The sequence below is a fragment of the Ischnura elegans genome, chromosome 13, assembly GCF_921293095.1.
Source record: "Ischnura elegans chromosome 13, ioIscEleg1.1, whole genome shotgun sequence".
Taxonomy (NCBI): Eukaryota; Metazoa; Arthropoda; class Insecta; order Odonata; family Coenagrionidae; genus Ischnura; species Ischnura elegans.
The window spans coordinates 874,525-893,717 of record NC_060258.1 but is presented as its reverse complement, the minus strand read 5'-3'; the positions used below and the strand labels follow the sequence as shown (position 1 = coordinate 893,717).

Below are 19,193 nucleotides of genomic sequence, written 5' to 3'. Positions count from 1 at the left end.
CGCACTATTTCAAGATTTTAAGAAAGCTTTCGACACTGTACCTCACAATGAACTTTTATACAAATTAGTCATGCGTATTAAACGAAACAGTTGTAAACTGGATACGTTCACGACTGGACTTGGACTTCGTTAGGAAATCATTGAGCAGAAACATATTTAGATTAATAAAAAATACACTTTTCAAACAATTCCTGTCGGGACGAAAATGACAGATTTGTACGTTTGGGCCTCTAATTTGACGACTGGAGTTAGAATTTTTTACAATTTGGAATACATCGCATCATTTGTCAATTATTGAGCAAATGATACCTGAATTTGGTCGCCACAGTTCAAAAATATTGTTTAAAAACAAGCCTTTCATTTCGCTTTAAACTTTGGTGATTGTGGTCTTCAGACGGCTTTAGGATTCAACCAGGCGATGGGAAACGACTTCGATTGAAAGTTAGACCTGGAAGCAAGTGTTATTCTGCATATTTTCAAGGTTACCCCTGAACCCTCTAAAAATCGTATGTTTTTCAATGACTTCTTTTTACACCATGCACACTGTCTATTGTTTTGAAAGAAAAAGGATTTTATGACTCCGGAACTCTGTGTGAAAAGAGAACAAGGGCGTGTCTGAAAGAATATAGCAAAACCATCGGCAAAAAACCGAGAGGAACAGGAAAACAAGCATTCAATGAAGCTGTAAGTCAGTATTGTTTGATGGAATGATAACTCTGCCGTCACCATAGACAGCAATACATGTTCTGTGCTTCCATTGGGCACAGTGAAACGTTTCAGCAGAAAAAAATACTATACCACTGCCTCGAGTTATTGGGGAGTGTATTAAATACATGAAAGGTCTGTACATACGTAATATTGCAAGTAAAAATTACCACAGTAGAATTTGGGGGGAAAGGAGGTTCTAGTTTACGAACGCATAATTGGTAGGAAATGCAATGTAGTTACAATAACTGCGGGTTGAGCTGGATAATTATAATTTTTACTCTTAAAATGGATTCATATCATATGCATAGCAAAATTAAAAAATATAATAATACCTTTGATTAGCGATTAGATTAAAAAATTTTAAAGATAAGGTGCGTTATGGAGCACAGCACTAAAAAGCATCATGGCAAATAGGAAGTGTATATCAGGTGGTCCTCATGCACCTTGTTAGAAAACTTTTCGTGATTGAATCTGATGCACCATATAGGATATACTCATTTCAAAGGAAAATAAATCACAGGAACTTTAAGCCATACTAAATTTATTTGATCTCTATGGAGCATGATATGCAATATTGGATAAAACTTCACAACAGTTTGCAGCAAAAATTTAAAAAAATTTAGTTTAATCACATCACATTCAATGAAATGTTATTTCTCTGAGTGTGCCTTATACAGAATATAGTATAATACCACGAAAGAATATAATAAAATTATACCAAAAATATGCATACATTTACAACTGCAAATTGAAAAAAATCCCATCTAAGCCTTTGTTAAAGTATGACTGAAGATTGCAAAATTAAATTCTACATCACATTGAAATTATGCACCATATATCTGAAATAAATAATCTTTAACGAATATATTGCACTTCACAATATTATCCCTACATCATTATAATTGCAAACTACAGGAAAATGTCTGTCAAGTGAATGGGTCAAACAAGGCCAGAGAAATGAAGCAAAACAAACCAATGTTCACTAAAGGGCTACACAAACATGAGAACATCCAGCATAACATAATTCTAACAAATAGGAAAGAGCAGCATATGTTGCAAATAGATATATGGGCACGATGACTTTCAGATAAACTGTAGGATTACATTGGTAAGCCAAATTGGTACATTCATTCCATTTACTTATAGCGTAAATGAGATGCAAAGTGATATATAATCAAAAATACAAATATCTCAGGGGCATGACTAGGAAAAGACTGACTAAAATTGTGTGCCCACAAGATTAAAATAGCATGCATCTCAAAATGTAATGTCCTACCCAATGAAAAAGTGCCATTTAGCAAACAGGAAATCAACATAAATGTCTGAGTATAATCATACGATATTTGTAATTATTACACTAAACACATGAGTAATTAAGTTAACCCAATTATAACTGAGAGGCTTAAAGAAAATAAATGATAGCAAACGGGATGTTCCTCTTCAGCGCCAAATTCATCTCTGAAACAGAAAATATAAATTAATGGAATGAAAAGTAGTGCAATCACAAACAAAATGCAATGTCTAAATTAGGTCAATATTCATAGCGAGATAAAATATTACCTCCATTCACAAAAATTCAATGGCAGAAATTATAGGTAATAATTATTAAATATCTTCCGAGAAGCCCATGCTCTACAAGATTCATTTATTTTATGAGTGAAAAACATTGGAAGACTTTCCCTATTGTTTGGAATTTACAGATTTATCACTGGATTGATATATCATGGATTTGAATATAGACACACTTCAATTTTCTTATATTATTTATCTTTAACTTCATTATTTATCCATTAGAGTTAGTTAGTTTTGAAGTCACTTTCTTAACCCTAGAATGATGGACTGGGTCCAATGGACCCGGTTGGTAGTTTTGAAAGTTTATAATCATGTCAAAAATGCTTGAAATTGAATTTGAAGCTGTGACTTTTCCTAAATGTACGTCCTTTCTTAAACTTATGACATATACGATATTTAATACATGTTATCTTTTAAAAAGAAATCTGCATCTTGGAATATCAAGAAGTAGAATGTTTGACTAAAATAAATTGAATTTAAATATTTTAATATTACAAAACCCCACTCTCATTAAATCAAACTACTTATAGAACACATAGGAGGAACAGCTAAGGATTGAGGAGCCAATGTACCAGAAGTTTCATTTCACCTCTAAATGCTTAACCAATGAGAGGCCCACTTTTGGGAAATCATGGAAAATTAAATTACGAACAAATCTTTCAACTATTCAAAACTTTTTATACATTTACATGTATTAACTACCAATTTATATACTAAAACAGCTTCAAATAATGATTTCAATGGTTAAATGAAGACCATGATGTAAAGAAAAAACCCTAAGAAATAGACGTAGGACCCACCTTTGCCCTGGCTAGAAGTTTTCCAATCACATTGTTAGAATAGAGAGAGAAGAGGAGAGGGGCTTGCTGCTGCAGAATAGCTCTTCCTTGTGTGCATCCATTATAAGCAATAAGACGAGGGACAGCTGCCGCAAGCCAACATAACTTTGCCTTTGGTGTCTTCCCATCCAATGCTAATTTGATACACCCATCTAATCCCCCTCCCCTCTTCCTCCTCTCCTCCAACTCCTCTATAGCCCTCATCCACTCACGCTCTTGTTCCACATCTCCCTTGCTATATGGCCTCCCCTCATTATCAAAAACTAATTTTAGGGATAATTGTGAGAGGGCCCAAGCTAACCTAGCACATTGGACACTCTCCCAAACACCAGAAGAATCCTTTGCACCAAAATACACCGTCTCACTCTCAAAATCACAAAATGATATCAATGCACTCCCATTCCCCTGAGTCCCATCAAAATCCACAACCTTCTCCTTCATCCTTCCAATGCTATAAGAATCATTGTCCACCATCACCCTCACCCGACCATCCCCACTTAAAAACTTAATAACACAAGCAGTGCATCCATCTCCATCATACAGTCTCTCATACAATCTACGCATTTCATCAACTCCGTTTCCATACACTATCCGTGTCTTTCGCATCATGGCGTCCACGCACTCCTGCCTTGCTCTGGCCGGATCGGATGTAGGTTGACTTAAATACACCTCCTTTCCCAGACCACACTTGATAGATGTCACGTCCTCCGCTGTTGACGTAACGGCCCCTTCCAGACAATGCAACAGTACATCGCATCCACACACTTGCGCTTTCAGTTCCTCCAACGATGAGCTCAGCTGTCGCACAAGAGATTTCATCTCTCGCCTTAATGAGTCCACAGAGGACTTGAGAGATGCAATATCACCTTCTGGGCTAGCCACGGGTGTCACATGATCAGTGCTTCTACTCAAAGATGCTTCCAGACGACGCAAAATAACTTGGTCCCTCCTGTGAACCAACGTAACCAAATTCAGAACTTTTGAGCGTTCTGCATCATCAGGGAACTGCCGCACCATCTCCTCAGCTGAAGACAATGCATTCTGTTGACTTTCATTTGTAATGTCTGTGTCAGCTCCTCTTGCCAATAGCTCCTGCACCCAATCAGCTTTTCCAAGTCCCACTCCAACATGCAAGAGTGTTTTCTCCTTTATCATTCTGCTATTCACATCTTCCAACTTGTCCAGTAGGTCTTTATGCTGGAGGAATGAGCCAGTCACCAATCCAGCAAGAAGCCTCTCCTCAACAAATTGCTCAGCATTGCTGTTAGAAATGTTGCTCACCATGATTGGAGAAAAAAGAAATAATTAATTTGAGCAGAAGTGGATTCAGAAGAAGTTGGCTGTATAAAGCAGGCGTGGTGGCAATGGTCACGAAGGAGCAACACACGATCTCAGCGTTGGTTCGAAAAGAATAAATGTGTACTGCAAAGAAAAAGAGAAAACATCAAATTATTATCTTAAAATTTGTCAATAGCAGTGTGGGAACATAACAACTAGCACTAGCGTGACCCAAGAAAAAATATCTCGCTTACTATGCAATGCAGATTAAAAAGGAAATGATATGGAATGGCATTTTTGAAATTCAATTACTTACAACCATCGTTTTTATGAGGAAGTAATTCTGCTGGAGACCAAAATAGATATAGCTACGCCAAAAATGTCAGGACAGTTTTCTACCAAGCAGGAGTACTGATCGTTTATTACGGAACCTCTAATAATGAGGGAAGTGAGGTTAGAATGAAAATAGAGACGATATGCACGAAAATCTATGATGTGACATGATAATATGGGAAAATAGGCTGATGAAAAAAGGAGAAGAGAAAGAAATTAATTAGAACAACTGAAGAAATTTGTCAGATGCAGGTGCTACTTGGTGGAAGTTTGAAATATTTAAAATGAAGACGGTAACACATTTCCTCAATATTTAATGTACAATTCTTGTACCAGATGATGACACTGTGAGCCGAAACGCATCATACACATTGAAATGTTGTGGAAAAGTGTATTCCTTCCTAAAGTAAGATCATAAGTAATCGTAAGTGTGCCTTTCCTCTTGTATTAAAATTGAAAAAAGTGTTCCTGATTAACTTCTTAATGGCGAATGCCAGCATAGGTGGAAATACATCATAAAATTATCAATATTTGCTTGGTTACTTTCTGGACGGCAATTCAAGTATAATATTACTTTTGTCAAATGAAACGCAGTCTTATTCCCCATGGTGCCATTCATTGAAAGCATGCTTGCACCAGGTTTTCCTCCTCACTTCCTTTTCTCTTCTAAGAAATGCAAATTACCTGAGTTCTCAATAATCTTCCCCTTATACACCATCACTTAAATTATGTTACTTTACTTAACCATGGGACTACTGAATCGACTGAATAACCTTGAAATATGTTGAAAATGGAAAATAGCCTCTTTTTAAAGATTCCAACTGAAGTACATATGTAATTGGTGATCCTCTTATCTCCATCATTCCATCTTTACGCTGAAGTGAAGATGTGGCTAGAATGGAGGTATTTTCAAAAGGGCGATGAGCTTCAGGACAAAGCCAAAATTAATGTAAGCAATTGGCGGAAGCATCCTATGAAGAAGGTATAGCAAATCCCGTCTACAGGCACCACCAATTCCTCAATCGCCGAGGCGATTATGTCGAAAGGACACCACATGTGTGCTCAATGTTTGGCAGTGGAATAATTTTTAAGCAATCACTTCGTCTTCTGATCATGACCCATTGGAGGTTGAGAAAAACAGCCCACGTACATAATGGAATTTTATAAGCTGTGCAATTCTCATTTTTGACAGTACTTTTTTTACAAGATTGCCATTTTTAAGCTTTGAGTGCCGGTTGCTAAATTTAAAGCCCTACTGAAAAATCCAGCCATTTTCACTAAATTTGTACATTTTTCAAAACATTAGCATCAAAAATATATTTATATTTATGTATACTTCAGTAAAAATGACACTTCTCTTCTTAATGAATGAGTTGAATAACATTTATTGCTAATTTATAAATATATAATTTAACAATGAAAACCTACTGTTTTTGAAGATGTCTTCATGTTTCTGGGCTTCACCGCGTGGATTTTTCTTAATCCACGCTGTGAAGCCCAGAAACATGGAGAAATCATCTAGACAATGCCGTGGAAAACTACACATCAACTTTACTGTTTTTGAAATATAAAATATTGCAACATATGATATACCGCCATATCATGCATAACAATTTTTAATTACTATCAATTCGAACTATTTAAAGCATGGAAATCATAAAAAAGCATTGTTCCAAGTAAAGCGTTATAAATCCTGGATGAAAAAAAGGGTCACTGCACCCTCAACGAATGGTTCTTTCCACAAAATAATTTTCACACCAAGTGGCCTAAGATAAGGATGCTAGTAGCTGCAAAGGACTTTTCGTCCTCAAGACATTAAAAGAACTCTTATTCCATCGAGGATTTGATTTTTGAAATAACAGAATCACTAAGCAATATGGTGGGAAAGTACAATGAGCGAAATATTGCGGCTTCACGCGTACAAAGCCAATTACAGTACACTCCCGATTATCCGGGATAATGGTGGGGAGAGACGGCACGAATAATCGGAAAACACGGATAACCCAAACTTTCTCTAAAATGTCTTGCAATGTTCATAATTTAACTAAAACAAACTATGCATTACTATTCATGCAGTTATTATGTTATTATTGAGTGCTTCCCGGACTAAATGAGAGGTTTCTTCGCCAGTTCGCGATCTTTTAACCGGAGCGCGGTCGCGCACTGCGAGGCTTGTAAAACAGGAACACGGTACTCCCGTGAATGCAGCTAGCGCGCGATCGCTTCCATTTTACGAAAGGGATTCCAACGGAAATAATAATCCCGGTCTATCCTATTATTAATTCAGTAATTCCGATGATTTTTCGTCCGATTGTACTTTTTTTAAAATAAAGATCGCGGGAAAAATTGAGCGCGAGTGAAAAAAAATCATGCACGGATAATCCGCAACCCGGATTAACCGCAGCCGGATAATCGGGAGTATGCTGTAAATAGAAAGACATAATATTACGTCCATGGCAATTTTCAGAAAGATCTAAAGGACGTAATATCACGTCCATGGCACGCAAAGTGTTGATATAGATTTGTAAATGCAGAATGGCTTCAAAATCCATTTCTGCACATGGAATTTAAAACAATATTAGCAGGCAGGGCCCCCCCGGCTAAGAAGATAAGATCTTGAGCCCCAGCCGAGGGCCCCAATTACCCCACACCACCCCTGCTTATCTTCCTTACATACTCCACTTCTTATCTCCCCCTGATATCCTATTAATCTCCTTGGAAATTTCTCATCACCAGTGTCTTGGTGTACATGAATTGAAACAAAAAAGAATCGTATGGATAACGCCATTGGATATTTCACTTATCTGATTTTTATGGCATAAATTACAATTTAAATTCTTCACCCTCGTGGCCCTATTAACACACACAATCTTGTCCTGTTGTTTCAGTAAAATGGAAGTCTATACAGATGTTAGAGGTTGCCTCATATTGTGTAAGTTATACTGGAGCAAAAATTTACTATCTTTCACTCATTACACATTGAATATTTTTACTAGAAAAATGGACAGAAAATACAATTGTTTCCTTTTAAAGAGTAAAATTTCCTTAGTTGCACTATGCTCAGACATCGAGAGTGCATATCCAGATTTTGGGGAGGAGTGCAGGTGCACGTTTCCCCCTGATTCTTTAAAAAAAGACAAGATTTACAATATGGATTTCATTGCGTTTGTTTTGGTTTGAGTATCAATCATAAAATGTCATATTAATAACATTGCTATTGAAATAAAGAGAATATTTTGTACTCTAATTCTGTACGTTGCTCTTAATCCCAAATATAAGAAGACACTGGCGTTCACAGGTAGAATATTAATTTAACTGTGATTTAAATGAATATATAACAAGCACTATCTCTCCATAGACATTCTCCTATCTCCTACGAAATAAACTCAAATACCTCTGGAAGCATCCTTTAATCACAGAAAGCCACAATAATTATTTAAAGGGATATGTAGTTGTAGAAAGGATTGTAAAAACATATTTAGACCAGGGTTTCCACTCAAACTTCATCACAAAATTCACGGTTTTTCCAGGTTTTCACAGTCTAAATGTCATCAAATTCACCATTTTTAGATCAGGCATTTTAAGCAGAAATGTTGATCATGTACCAATTATCGGCCAAACATTAACTAAAAATGTAACAAATGCAAAAGATGCCTTCAATGCAAACGCAGAAATGAAAGCGCTATCTCTTATGACGTCTACTACAGCTAGCAAAATTCAACTTTGGCTAAAGGGTGTGCATGGGAAAATGGAGGGAGCAGGGTGGCAGGAAGGAGAGAAGAAGTGCCCGATTTTTTGCCAGGGTAAATGTCTTCCAATCGCAGGCTTAAGGTCAATATGCTGTCATGGCATATGGACCAATTAATAATTGTGCTTCGAATACACGTGTGCAGAAAAATGTGTGGACAGTAACTGCATGTGACTCGGCTTTGAAACATGATCGAAAGAGAGATTTTTCTTTCGATCCGCTAATCCTAGTTCTACAATCAAGTTTGAGAGATTTCTAAGGTTTCATGGCTATTCCAGGTTTTTTCATGGTAGACGTAATTCAGGGCTTATTCACGGTTTTAAGGTTTTCACGGTTGAGTGGGGACCCTGTTAGACACATCATCTCATGCCACAAATTAAAATCTGAAGGAAAGCGGGATAGAAAAATAATTTAAAAGGATATATGTTTTATAATAGTTGTTAGCCATAATTAGTAAATATATTGCAAGTGTGTAAACCGTAGAGTACCCACTTTTTACTTCACTAACATACTGACTTTATTTAAGAAGAGGTATGCGGGGGTGGGTGTGAGAAATGCAGTCCAAAGTTTCTTGTTTTACTTTGTGGAACCACGACATTTGAAATGAAGTTTATTCGAATTATATTCCACAATAACCATTAATATTCAACGAACCATCTCCTCAATCTCATAATACAGCTAGCCTGCCCTTGTTCATTTCGCCATTTTGACTTTGCTCTTGACCGCTCAGAAAAGAAATTCTCGTATTGAAAGTATCGCCTGTGGACAAGTGCTCTGGAGTACTTCCGTCGGGAGCGCAGTGTACCATTCTTTGAACCATTCCCAACGGTAACGGAGATGTCTAAATAGTCTTATCCCCTTTCAGAATTATTCTCTATCACCTCACCATGAAAAGTAGCTCACTGAAGATTGTATCTTTAACTTTCAAACTGAGCGTAATTTTGTTCACGAAAATTATCTGGGTTATTTAGGATTGTAATAATTGCATATAATGAAATAGAACTTCAGGTGTCACACTTGCTAGACTTTCCTATGTTCAGCCAGACTTTGAAATTGATGCTAATCAATTTTTAAAATTTAATTATTACAGTTGGTACTGTTTCCTTTTGGTTGCTAGGAAAATTTTGTTTTTCTGCCTCTCTGAGGAAATGAAATAGTAAAATTGGGAATTATGCCATTTCAGGACGTCCTTTATCTCTATTTCATTTTTCTAACAGTTTTTCTCTCGTAATATTTGCAGAATAATTAAACACATTTTATGTATAAATTATTAGCAAGGCCACCGGCCCAATATTTTCTCCATTTTTACAGTAACATATGGCCTTTCTAAAATATTTAAAGTAACACCGATTGTTTTAAAAATGATATGGTAGATATTCTCGATAGTAAGATGAGTGTATATGATAGATTTTAACAGCACTTTATCCAAAAGCTAAAAATATTCAGATCATAAGAACTGACTAATGCTAACCTCTGATTGAGGCAGTTAAAAAGTTATTTCGTACATATCTTTTTGCGATAGCACTACGTCTCGTGGAATAGAAATTGGTGGAAAACATTTGAAATAAATTTTTGGAACAATGTTCTGCAACTATGGAGTAAGTAAGAGGTACACTGTGGTGAAAAACCTTTTTAGGATACAACAAATGAAATACTTGCTCTCCATCCTTAACGTATATGATGTTAAATCTCTGTTGGTCGATTGTATAAGATAAAATGTTTCACTTGAAAGGCATGCTCAATTAAAGTAAGGCAATCATGCAGTAATGGATAATTCAAAGAAAAGCATGGAATAAATGTATTTGAAACTACTTACCCAATAGATTAGGCAAAATGGTTGAAATCTGTAAATGCTCCTTCCTTGGCTCTCCTATTTCCAATACAGAGAAGGCATTCCTGAAACGTAAAATAAATTAAGTTTGTTACTGACATGGGAAAATTTTTATACTTTTTTAAAGCAAACTTTTCTCTCATGCCTTTTTTAACTCACAGAAATCTCAATCGCAAATGATACAATAACACTTCTCAAATAGCAGGAATTTAAGAAAAAAATGGTGCATCAATTTGTCAGATGCTATTTGCACAATGTAGGCTCATCCTGTGGCTTAAAAAGAGGCCTTTTAACGCACAGAGAATGGGCTTAACTAATCAATAGTGCCTTATAAAAAATGGAAGCATAGGGATTACCAATTAACAATAATGCAAGACATCGCTCTGGCAAAAATAATTGCGATACTCTCAACTGAACGTAATAGATAAGAAGGATAGATATAACTTTTTACTTTTTTCCTCCGGATTGGTTGTGATTTATGGTGAGATTACTGAGACATAGGATCACGAGATGAAGATGAAGGTAAAGGATTCTAAGCTGAACACACTGGCTAGCCTCTACCCCCACGGGGAATCCAGATACGAAAGCTTGTAGGTGTTGTGCACACGAGCCAACAGTAAAGCAAACTAATGTTCAAGAACTGCAAATGCTTCTTCATCAGAACTATTTGAAATCCAAACGTAAGCAAGTAATATTAAATAATCACATTCAACAGAGATAACCCATGAACAGCACTATCCAAAAAATTAAAGGTAGGTGCCAATTTGTTTATATAATTATTCATAACATAATGATAATATAATCCGTTCCATGGTTGGGAGAAGGTCACTTTAGCCGGCAGATTTTTACAAGATGAACGAAGAAATGATTTTTCTATAAATAGCTTGAGAAATGAAGGTTATGTGAGGTTTACCAGGTCCTCTAGTAAATATTTAATAAAAAAAGTTAATTTTTAAGACTTTTATGTCCTTATTACTCCAAAATGAGACCATAGCGATAATTATTTACATTTAAAATAGTAATTTTGAATGTATTAGAAATTAAAAAATGCAGTGATCCCTCAGATTGCATGCCAAAATTGCGAAGGCCTGTATAAATGAAAACCCCCTCTGAAATAAAAGTAAAAAATGATCAGCTCACGAGAAATGACTAATGATGGCCTCTTAGTAAGATGGTACAGAGCTCCCACAAGCTATTTTTACGCACTAATGTTGCGATAAGATTATTTCTCCTTTAATGTAAAAATGAATATTTCATTAAAATAGAGTTTTAGAAATAGAAATTCTAGTGATGAGTGCTATTACTTTCATGTGGAACATCTTAAGAAGAGGAATTGTAAAGGGCACCCAACAATCTTATCAAAGCACAGAAACGCAGTTGTGGCTTCAGTTCTTTAGCCATCAAGATCCATCCACCGTCGTGCACTTTCATTGGACATTTCCAGATCTGTGTTACAACTCGCTTTAAAAATTCTGAACTTGAAGCCTTATAAAGTGAGAATGGTGCAGGAGCTTCATGAAGGAGATCATGGCTATTGAAACCATTTCAGCAACTGGATGATTGACAAGCTTAATGAAAACCCTTTGATCACATTTCAGGTTAGTATCTTATACATTCAGTTGTTTCATGTTATTTTTCTTTGCTCATAATGTCTTTTGATAATATTATATCAACTTGTATGATGTATCTAAATTAAAAATGAAATTCATCCACTGCCTTAATGCTTCAGCTTATGCTTACGGACGAACCAATATTTTTTTAAAATGGTGCTGTTTTTTCAACCCACGCGCGATACTGGGTGACAAGTTATCCCAAGGCATAGAGTGAGTGGTCGTTAAACTGAAATGGTGTAATGGTGTTAGTGGCCATTACAGCTGGCCATGTTTTTGGGACATACTTTTTCAAAAAAAGAACGTGAGGACAGACACCTATCAGGCTATGCTGGAGGAAAGCCTTTTCGGGATATTGGGTTTTAAAAACTTCGGAAATGCTGAGGAAGTGTGGTTGCAGCAGGATGGAGCTCCTGCACACAGGTCTAAGGCAGACCTCAATGTGCTGAAAGAGAAGTTTGGAAATCGTCCATGGAGACAGAAGTTGAGTGGCCACCAAGAAACCCCAACCTCACTCCATGCGATTTCTTTTTACGGGGATTTTTAAAACAGTGAGGGTATAAAAAAACATTTAATAATGTTGTAGAACAAAAAAGAGAAATAATGAGATGTGCAGAGTTTATTACCCCAATTATGCTCGAGGACGTTTTTACTGGATCATTTTTCAAGTGAATTAAATTATGCCTGGCACGGGAGGGAGGGCACATTGAATAATGGGTGCTTTATATTTTTTTTTATTATTATTTACACATATGACTTTGACTTTCTCATTAATATAAACCAAAATTTTACTTTCATTATAACATACAATTAAGTTTGAAATTGGCTCAACTCAACCGAACATCCCTTACTTAATCACTAATTAAGTAACATTGAAATGGGAATGGTACCACCCATCAGAACACATTTTAAACCTTTAATTTAGCATGGTGTTTACCGCTCTAATGTCTTGGGACAACCTTGAAAACCTTCCAGCTAGCGGGTTAATTCCCTGGATATTTTTGTGCAAACCTCAGTGAATGTGGGCCACCATATGACCTCAGGAGGTTAACGACTTAACAAAATGGGCACTATTCACTCACTTGGTCACCCTTTTGGTTGGGGACATTAGTTTCGTTGATATATATCAAAAGCATGCCTTCATGATCTTTGACTCCCATTATGACCTACGGAGGTCAAAAAATCAACAATACTGATAAATGAACTGCAAAAATGACTAAGGCACCCTTATGTTCTTGACCGTGACCTTACTGGGTCAACAGTTGAATTTTCGTGAATGAAAGTGTTATTTTCGGTTTCTTCGTATCCGAAAACCTAAGAATTGATATTCTGATAAATGAAATTCTGACTTTTTCCTATCTCGATTTTTTTTAACATTGAAACCCCATAAGGCAAATTCATAATTTTGGTTTGGGCCCACATTGAAAGGTCAAAATTCTAAAATTTTGCTTGAATTCAACAAAACTTAGGACCTTTCCCTATAAGTATGCCAATTTTCACGAATATTGCTGGAGTGGAAGTTGCTAAAATTAGAGGTCAAAAATGACGCACCACCATTGGGACAGTCTGTACAATAACGTAAATCCAGGAAGCAAGATGCATAGATCAAAATTCCTGCAAAAAAATTTGAGGGAGTTGGTAGTCATTAATAAGGAGGAGATCGGAAATAAAATGATCTCAAATGAGCTGAAAAGTAAACAGCTTATTTTGCTCATTTATCAACATGTGAAAGTGCTATGAAGCAAAGAGAAGGAAGAAGTGGTAGATGTATCATACGTCCGCAGAATAAAGACATTAAAACAAAATTGTTCTGTTGCTCGTGCAATAATTGGATGTGCATGAGCTATATGATTTATATTTCCAAGGACTGTAAGAAAATTTCTAAGGATCACTGACGAGGAACATAAAGTGTAAAAATATCAATATGTGCTTATGTTCATTGAGAACCTAGACTACGAAAATTCATAAGTTACGGAAATATGAGTCAGCACGTGGCGAAAAAGGACTGCCGTGCTAATGCCATGATAACATTATTCACAGTGCATACTGAAGATTCTGAGGAAGTAAGTAAATTTTGTAGGAGACAGATGAGGATTAGGCTATAAATTTTGGGGGGAACACCACCCCCAAGTATAATCTCAGGATAATCCAAGTATTATCAGGCACGTATTGGAAGTGTGAACAAAAATTTCTCAGATGGAACACCAAGGCACAGTGGCCATTGTTTCAGACTTGTCAACACTATAATCGAGCATCATTTTTCTGGGAAAATGTGAGTCACCTCTGCCGTGACACTCTCCATACACATTAAAACTGCAAGCAAAAATTGATTTAAATCATAATAAGTACTTTCAGATGATTAAATGGTAAACTTAAAGTTAATTTTTTCCCTTCTATTAGATTCCTTCACTATAAAATCTAATTCCATTTGCTCACCTTTATTGTATTGTATTTGGGCACTGATAACAACCATAATTTAATTGTTTATCTTTTATGGTATGACCCATTATAGGTTCATTGATGCTATACTTATAAAATAAATCCTGGTAATTTTTTCAATAAAAATATTGTCCAACCCATTTTTTCCAATGTTCTACGTGGTGTCAGGAGCACCCCACTCGAGTAACCTCGATCGGGAATCTCGTGCGGGAAACGCCGGGTTATTAACGTTATAATGAGCTAAAACTAAAACCAGATGGAACTGTCTGTGATAACTCAAAGAATATAGAATTCAAGATATTTGTTTCATTCAATTCAAACATCAAATTTACGGGTTATACTTGCAAAAATTAATCAATTCATGTATTTTGTTGAATGCTGAACATTTATCACTGCTCTGTCGATCATTGTAAAGGTCCTTTCATAACATTTAATATTATTCATTAAAAACTTTAATGCTCCATTAAATTTTGATCTCTAACTGAATTGCTTTTTCGAAAATTTGGCACGCAATACTTTGTTGGAGTCACTAAGCATTATACTTTGCCCTTTGTGGCAAGTGATTCATCAAATACAAGATTTAGTTACTTTTTCTATTGCTATAATCTGTTGAGCCCACAAATACAAACATTTTGCTAAATTTTTCATTCTCGATGATATGAACTTGAAACTATTAAGGCCGGGCTACATGGTAAATCAACACGAACAAGTTAATATCTGCTTGCGTGACTGATTTCACAGGGCTTACAATGAAAAAAGAATCAATCACGCTGAAGAAATTTCCACAGAAAATTTTGCAAAATTTTGCAGACAACATACTGCGTCCAAAATATGACAAATATATCTAAAATCATTGTATTTGATGAGATTTTCAAGCACAGTGGGCATACAGTGGCAGGTAGGCCATCTCCAAAAGCAACCTACGAAAGGAATGAAAACATATGCAAGAGATTTCAGACTTGTCATGGAAAGCATGTCCATAGAATGGAATAAAACAATAACTAAGGAAATCAATAAAATGTAACCCCTCACTTACTCCGAAGTAGACAAATTCATACAAGGCATACTCTACAGTTATCTGGCCTGCCACATTTGAAGTGAACATGTTGTAATAATTATCACTTTCTTCACACTAGGTCTGCACAGGGGTACCCTCGGAATGGGGAATTCTACTAAAAATGAATGATTATGCGATAAAAAAAATCCTTCGTGCTGTAAATTAAAGTGAAAGCAGTTCTTCTCTAAGCTGCATATTTTTTTGCAGAATTTCACTTTGAAAATTATTCATTGCGATCTTGCACTCAAAACGACCCATTGCCATGTTGGCTGAGCGGGTCAACAGAGGCCAGTAAAAAATAGGTTTAAGTGGTGCCAGTAGACTATTTGTCCAAGTTTTAGAAAAACCTATGTATCTCTCAATACAATTAATTTTTTATACGTCAATTCCATCATCAGTCATGTGAAATATTTATCCTGAATAATTGACAGGTTTAAAGAGTGTATGCAAACTGGAAGATGCAGCACCATCTTGACAAATAGCGATTATTACTTTCTTATCCTCCTCATCCACTGCAATTTCCACAGTATAAGCTTATTGTTCTCACTTAATGTTCTGGTGTCACCTTAGCCTCAACAGTGCAAATGTTCAAATTCATTAACACTTGATCCTAACAACCTGCTGAAACACGGTATGTCTCTCTTCCAGACCTTAAGAATGCTAAGTAAATCAGCGTAAAATATGATCCGTTGTATTTCTCCAAAACGTTAACATCACATAGTCCAATATTGCGCCAAGTACACATTAAAATCAATGAGTAAATGACAGTAGTTAAATGAGACACAAACCAAGCTTTAGATTATTAGCGAATGGGATTATTGATTTAATTTATGTTACATTTCAATTTTGAGGCTTCACAACTCTGCACAAAGAAATCTTCATTACTGGAGAAGAAATAAATTGCCATGAACTAATCTACCTTCAGAATGTTCCCAGGATGCGTCTTTACGAAGTCGGAGTCAACCATTGCTCAATACAAACACCATAAAAACTTTTGAACAATTCACATGCTTTCACACACCCTTCACGTTCTGAATCAGTATCGTCGTAGATGTTTGATATCTTCGTTACTGTTTTGTTATTGCCACAGAGCGAGTCTGCTTACTCGCATTCTGATATCAAAGGGCATTTTTGTAATAATAGATAATTGTTTAGTTTAGATACCAGACTTCATTTGCGCATTGCACCACTAGAGGTTTACGTATGCAACAGGCTTACAATCGAAAAATGAGGTATTTCCAATGATGAGTGATACATTATTGAGGTGCATTGCATTATTTTAAACATGGATATTTAACGTGAACTTTTTTCATTCCACATTAATGAAATTTTTGACTCTTTTTCACATTTAAAGACCATTGATGAAATGTGACCAAGTGGAAGCCATGAAGTATCTCTGGGACTGAGTGATTGCTACATGAACTATCACAAATTGCTTCTTCAACAATGTCATTCATCACCAATACTCAGAACTGCCCACGAAGACAGTCATTAAAATAAAACTCCAAAATATCGCAAAATATATTAGAAAAGAAGACTTTCCCGTTCAAGTAGTTCATTGCCATCTGTACACCAGCAATTATTTTTTTCATGTACTCGAAATTAAATAAACAAAATTGATAGGGAAAAAAACCACATCTCACAAGTAAATAAACTTCAAAAATGGGCGCAAATATGATTCTAGAAATAACCTAAACTTTGAGTGTAACCAATTTAAAAACAAACAATTTTCCATGTACTCAAAATTAATTAAACAAAACTGATCAATAAAATAAAGTACAGACCATTCTTTAATCCATGAGTCTGATCACAAAAAAAAACTTATATGTACAAATAATAAGCGTTTCCATAAAAAAGAGAAAAATATATCATGAGAATCAAAATCATCACCTCATATTTTTAACACCTGTTTACACCACACACAAACATATACAAGTTATTGATTGAATGCATGAACGACTTTAGCAGACCAGAATGGAATGTGTACACATGCGTTGACCATAATCAGAACAGGTTCTATTTTCTATTCATGCATTAATCACACAATTTATGTGGTTACACGGTGTATTTTGGCGTTCGTACATTTAGACATTAACCCGCACGTGTTAATGTACCGCATAAACAAATACTATGCCCGTCATGGCAAGTGAGTCATCAAATACACGATTAATTACATTTTCAAGTTATTCCTACAATCTGTTGAAACCACAACTAAAAACATTTGGCAAAACTTTTATCCTAGCCCACATGAACTTGGAACTATTAAGGCCGGGCTACACGGTAAGGTAACACGAACAAGTTAATATCTAGTTACGTGAATGCTTTCACATATTTTGAAAGTTATACGAGGCTTCCAATGAAATAAAATAAGATGCACTCACCCTGAGGTAATTTCTACACGAAAATTTTCAAAGTTCTCCGTCCGATTTATGACAAATATTTATGAAATCATTGAATTCGATGAGCTTTTTCAAGCACAGATGACCTGCATCTCCAACAGCAACCTACGAAATGAATGAAAACATATGCGCAAGAGATTTCAGACTTGCTGTGGAAAACATGCTTATACAACGGAATAAAACAATAACTGAGGAGATCAATAAAATGTAAACCCTCACTTACTTGTAAGTCAACAAAATCGCCTAAGGCATCCTTTACAGCTATCTGGCTTCCTGCAATTGAAAAGAATATGTTGTAACAATAATAATTTTTCTTCATGCAACGTCTGCACGGAGTACCCTCAGAATTCCTTTCTTAAGACTCAGACAAATTCCCAGTGGTAATACTCATGTTTTCACAGCAATAACTCATTTTATCTGTAAAACCAGTTCACTCCTCAAACAAACCATCCACACAGCACTCAGTGATTTACAAATTTCTAATACATTACGATCATTTCTATGACTTACGATAACGCAAAAACTTGAGAATAATCCAGGAGAAGGGCTTATAAAGCTCACATTGACAAGGACCTCAAAAATAATCGCATTTCAACGGAAATGACATCAAATATTTTCCACAAACTCCATGCTCATTGACGCCTTGCTATTAACTGACCATGATAGCAAGGATTAGCTTACATATCGGACTTCATTTGCATATTGCACCGCTAGAGGACTGCGTATGCAGAAGGCCTAAAATCGAAAAATGAAATATTTCCAACAATAAGTGATATATATGCTAGTTTATTACATTATTTGAAAAGTAAAAATATTTTTAACCTTTTTTAATTCTACATTTCAGAATTTTTAACTATTTCTCATATTTAAAGACTGTAGATGTAATCTGACCTAACGGACGCCGAAGTTGGGCTTAAATTTTGTTTCCGGCCAGGTGGTTGAATAACCTTTAACCAAACATTTTTACACTACAATTAATCTAAAATGTGATGAATTTTAAATGAAATGGTCCTTTATTTTTTGAAATGGAAAAAAAATACTCTTAAAACACGGATGTTTGGCCTGCTCTATAGGTGTGCTACTGGCGGATAAAATGGCAAGTAGAAAACATCTGTTCTATACAGAGGTTGATTGTATAGTCGTAGCCTACGTTATTGGGCGCGTTCCGAAATTCACTGGCAGTACCTCAGAGTAAGGATAGGCAGTACTGCTACTGCTGCTGCAAAACGGAACGGAAAACAGTACTGCCACTGTAAGCAAGACAGTGATTTCGGAACGGTCAACAGTAGCTGCCGTTAATAATTTCGCGGGAAATAATGTATCGTGCAAATGCCACTTTCAAAGTAAATTCAATATATAAGTTGTAAGCATGAAACTTC

General features: G+C 35.8%; 1 protein-coding gene across 1 annotated transcript; it reads right to left on the bottom strand.

Moving 5' to 3' along the window:
* Nucleotides 1–1,232: 1,232 nt before the first annotated feature.
* On the bottom strand, nt 1,233–4,532 carry LOC124170122. Its single transcript, XM_046548810.1, has 2 exons — nt 3,081–4,532; nt 1,233–2,166 (listed from the first exon to the last, which is right to left on the bottom strand). Exons 1-2 carry the CDS (start codon nt 4,401–4,403, stop codon nt 2,161–2,163), a joined length of 1,329 nt encoding a protein of 442 aa, XP_046404766.1. The 5' UTR covers nt 4,404–4,532; the 3' UTR covers nt 1,233–2,160.
* Nucleotides 4,533–19,193: the final 14,661 nt, after the last annotated feature.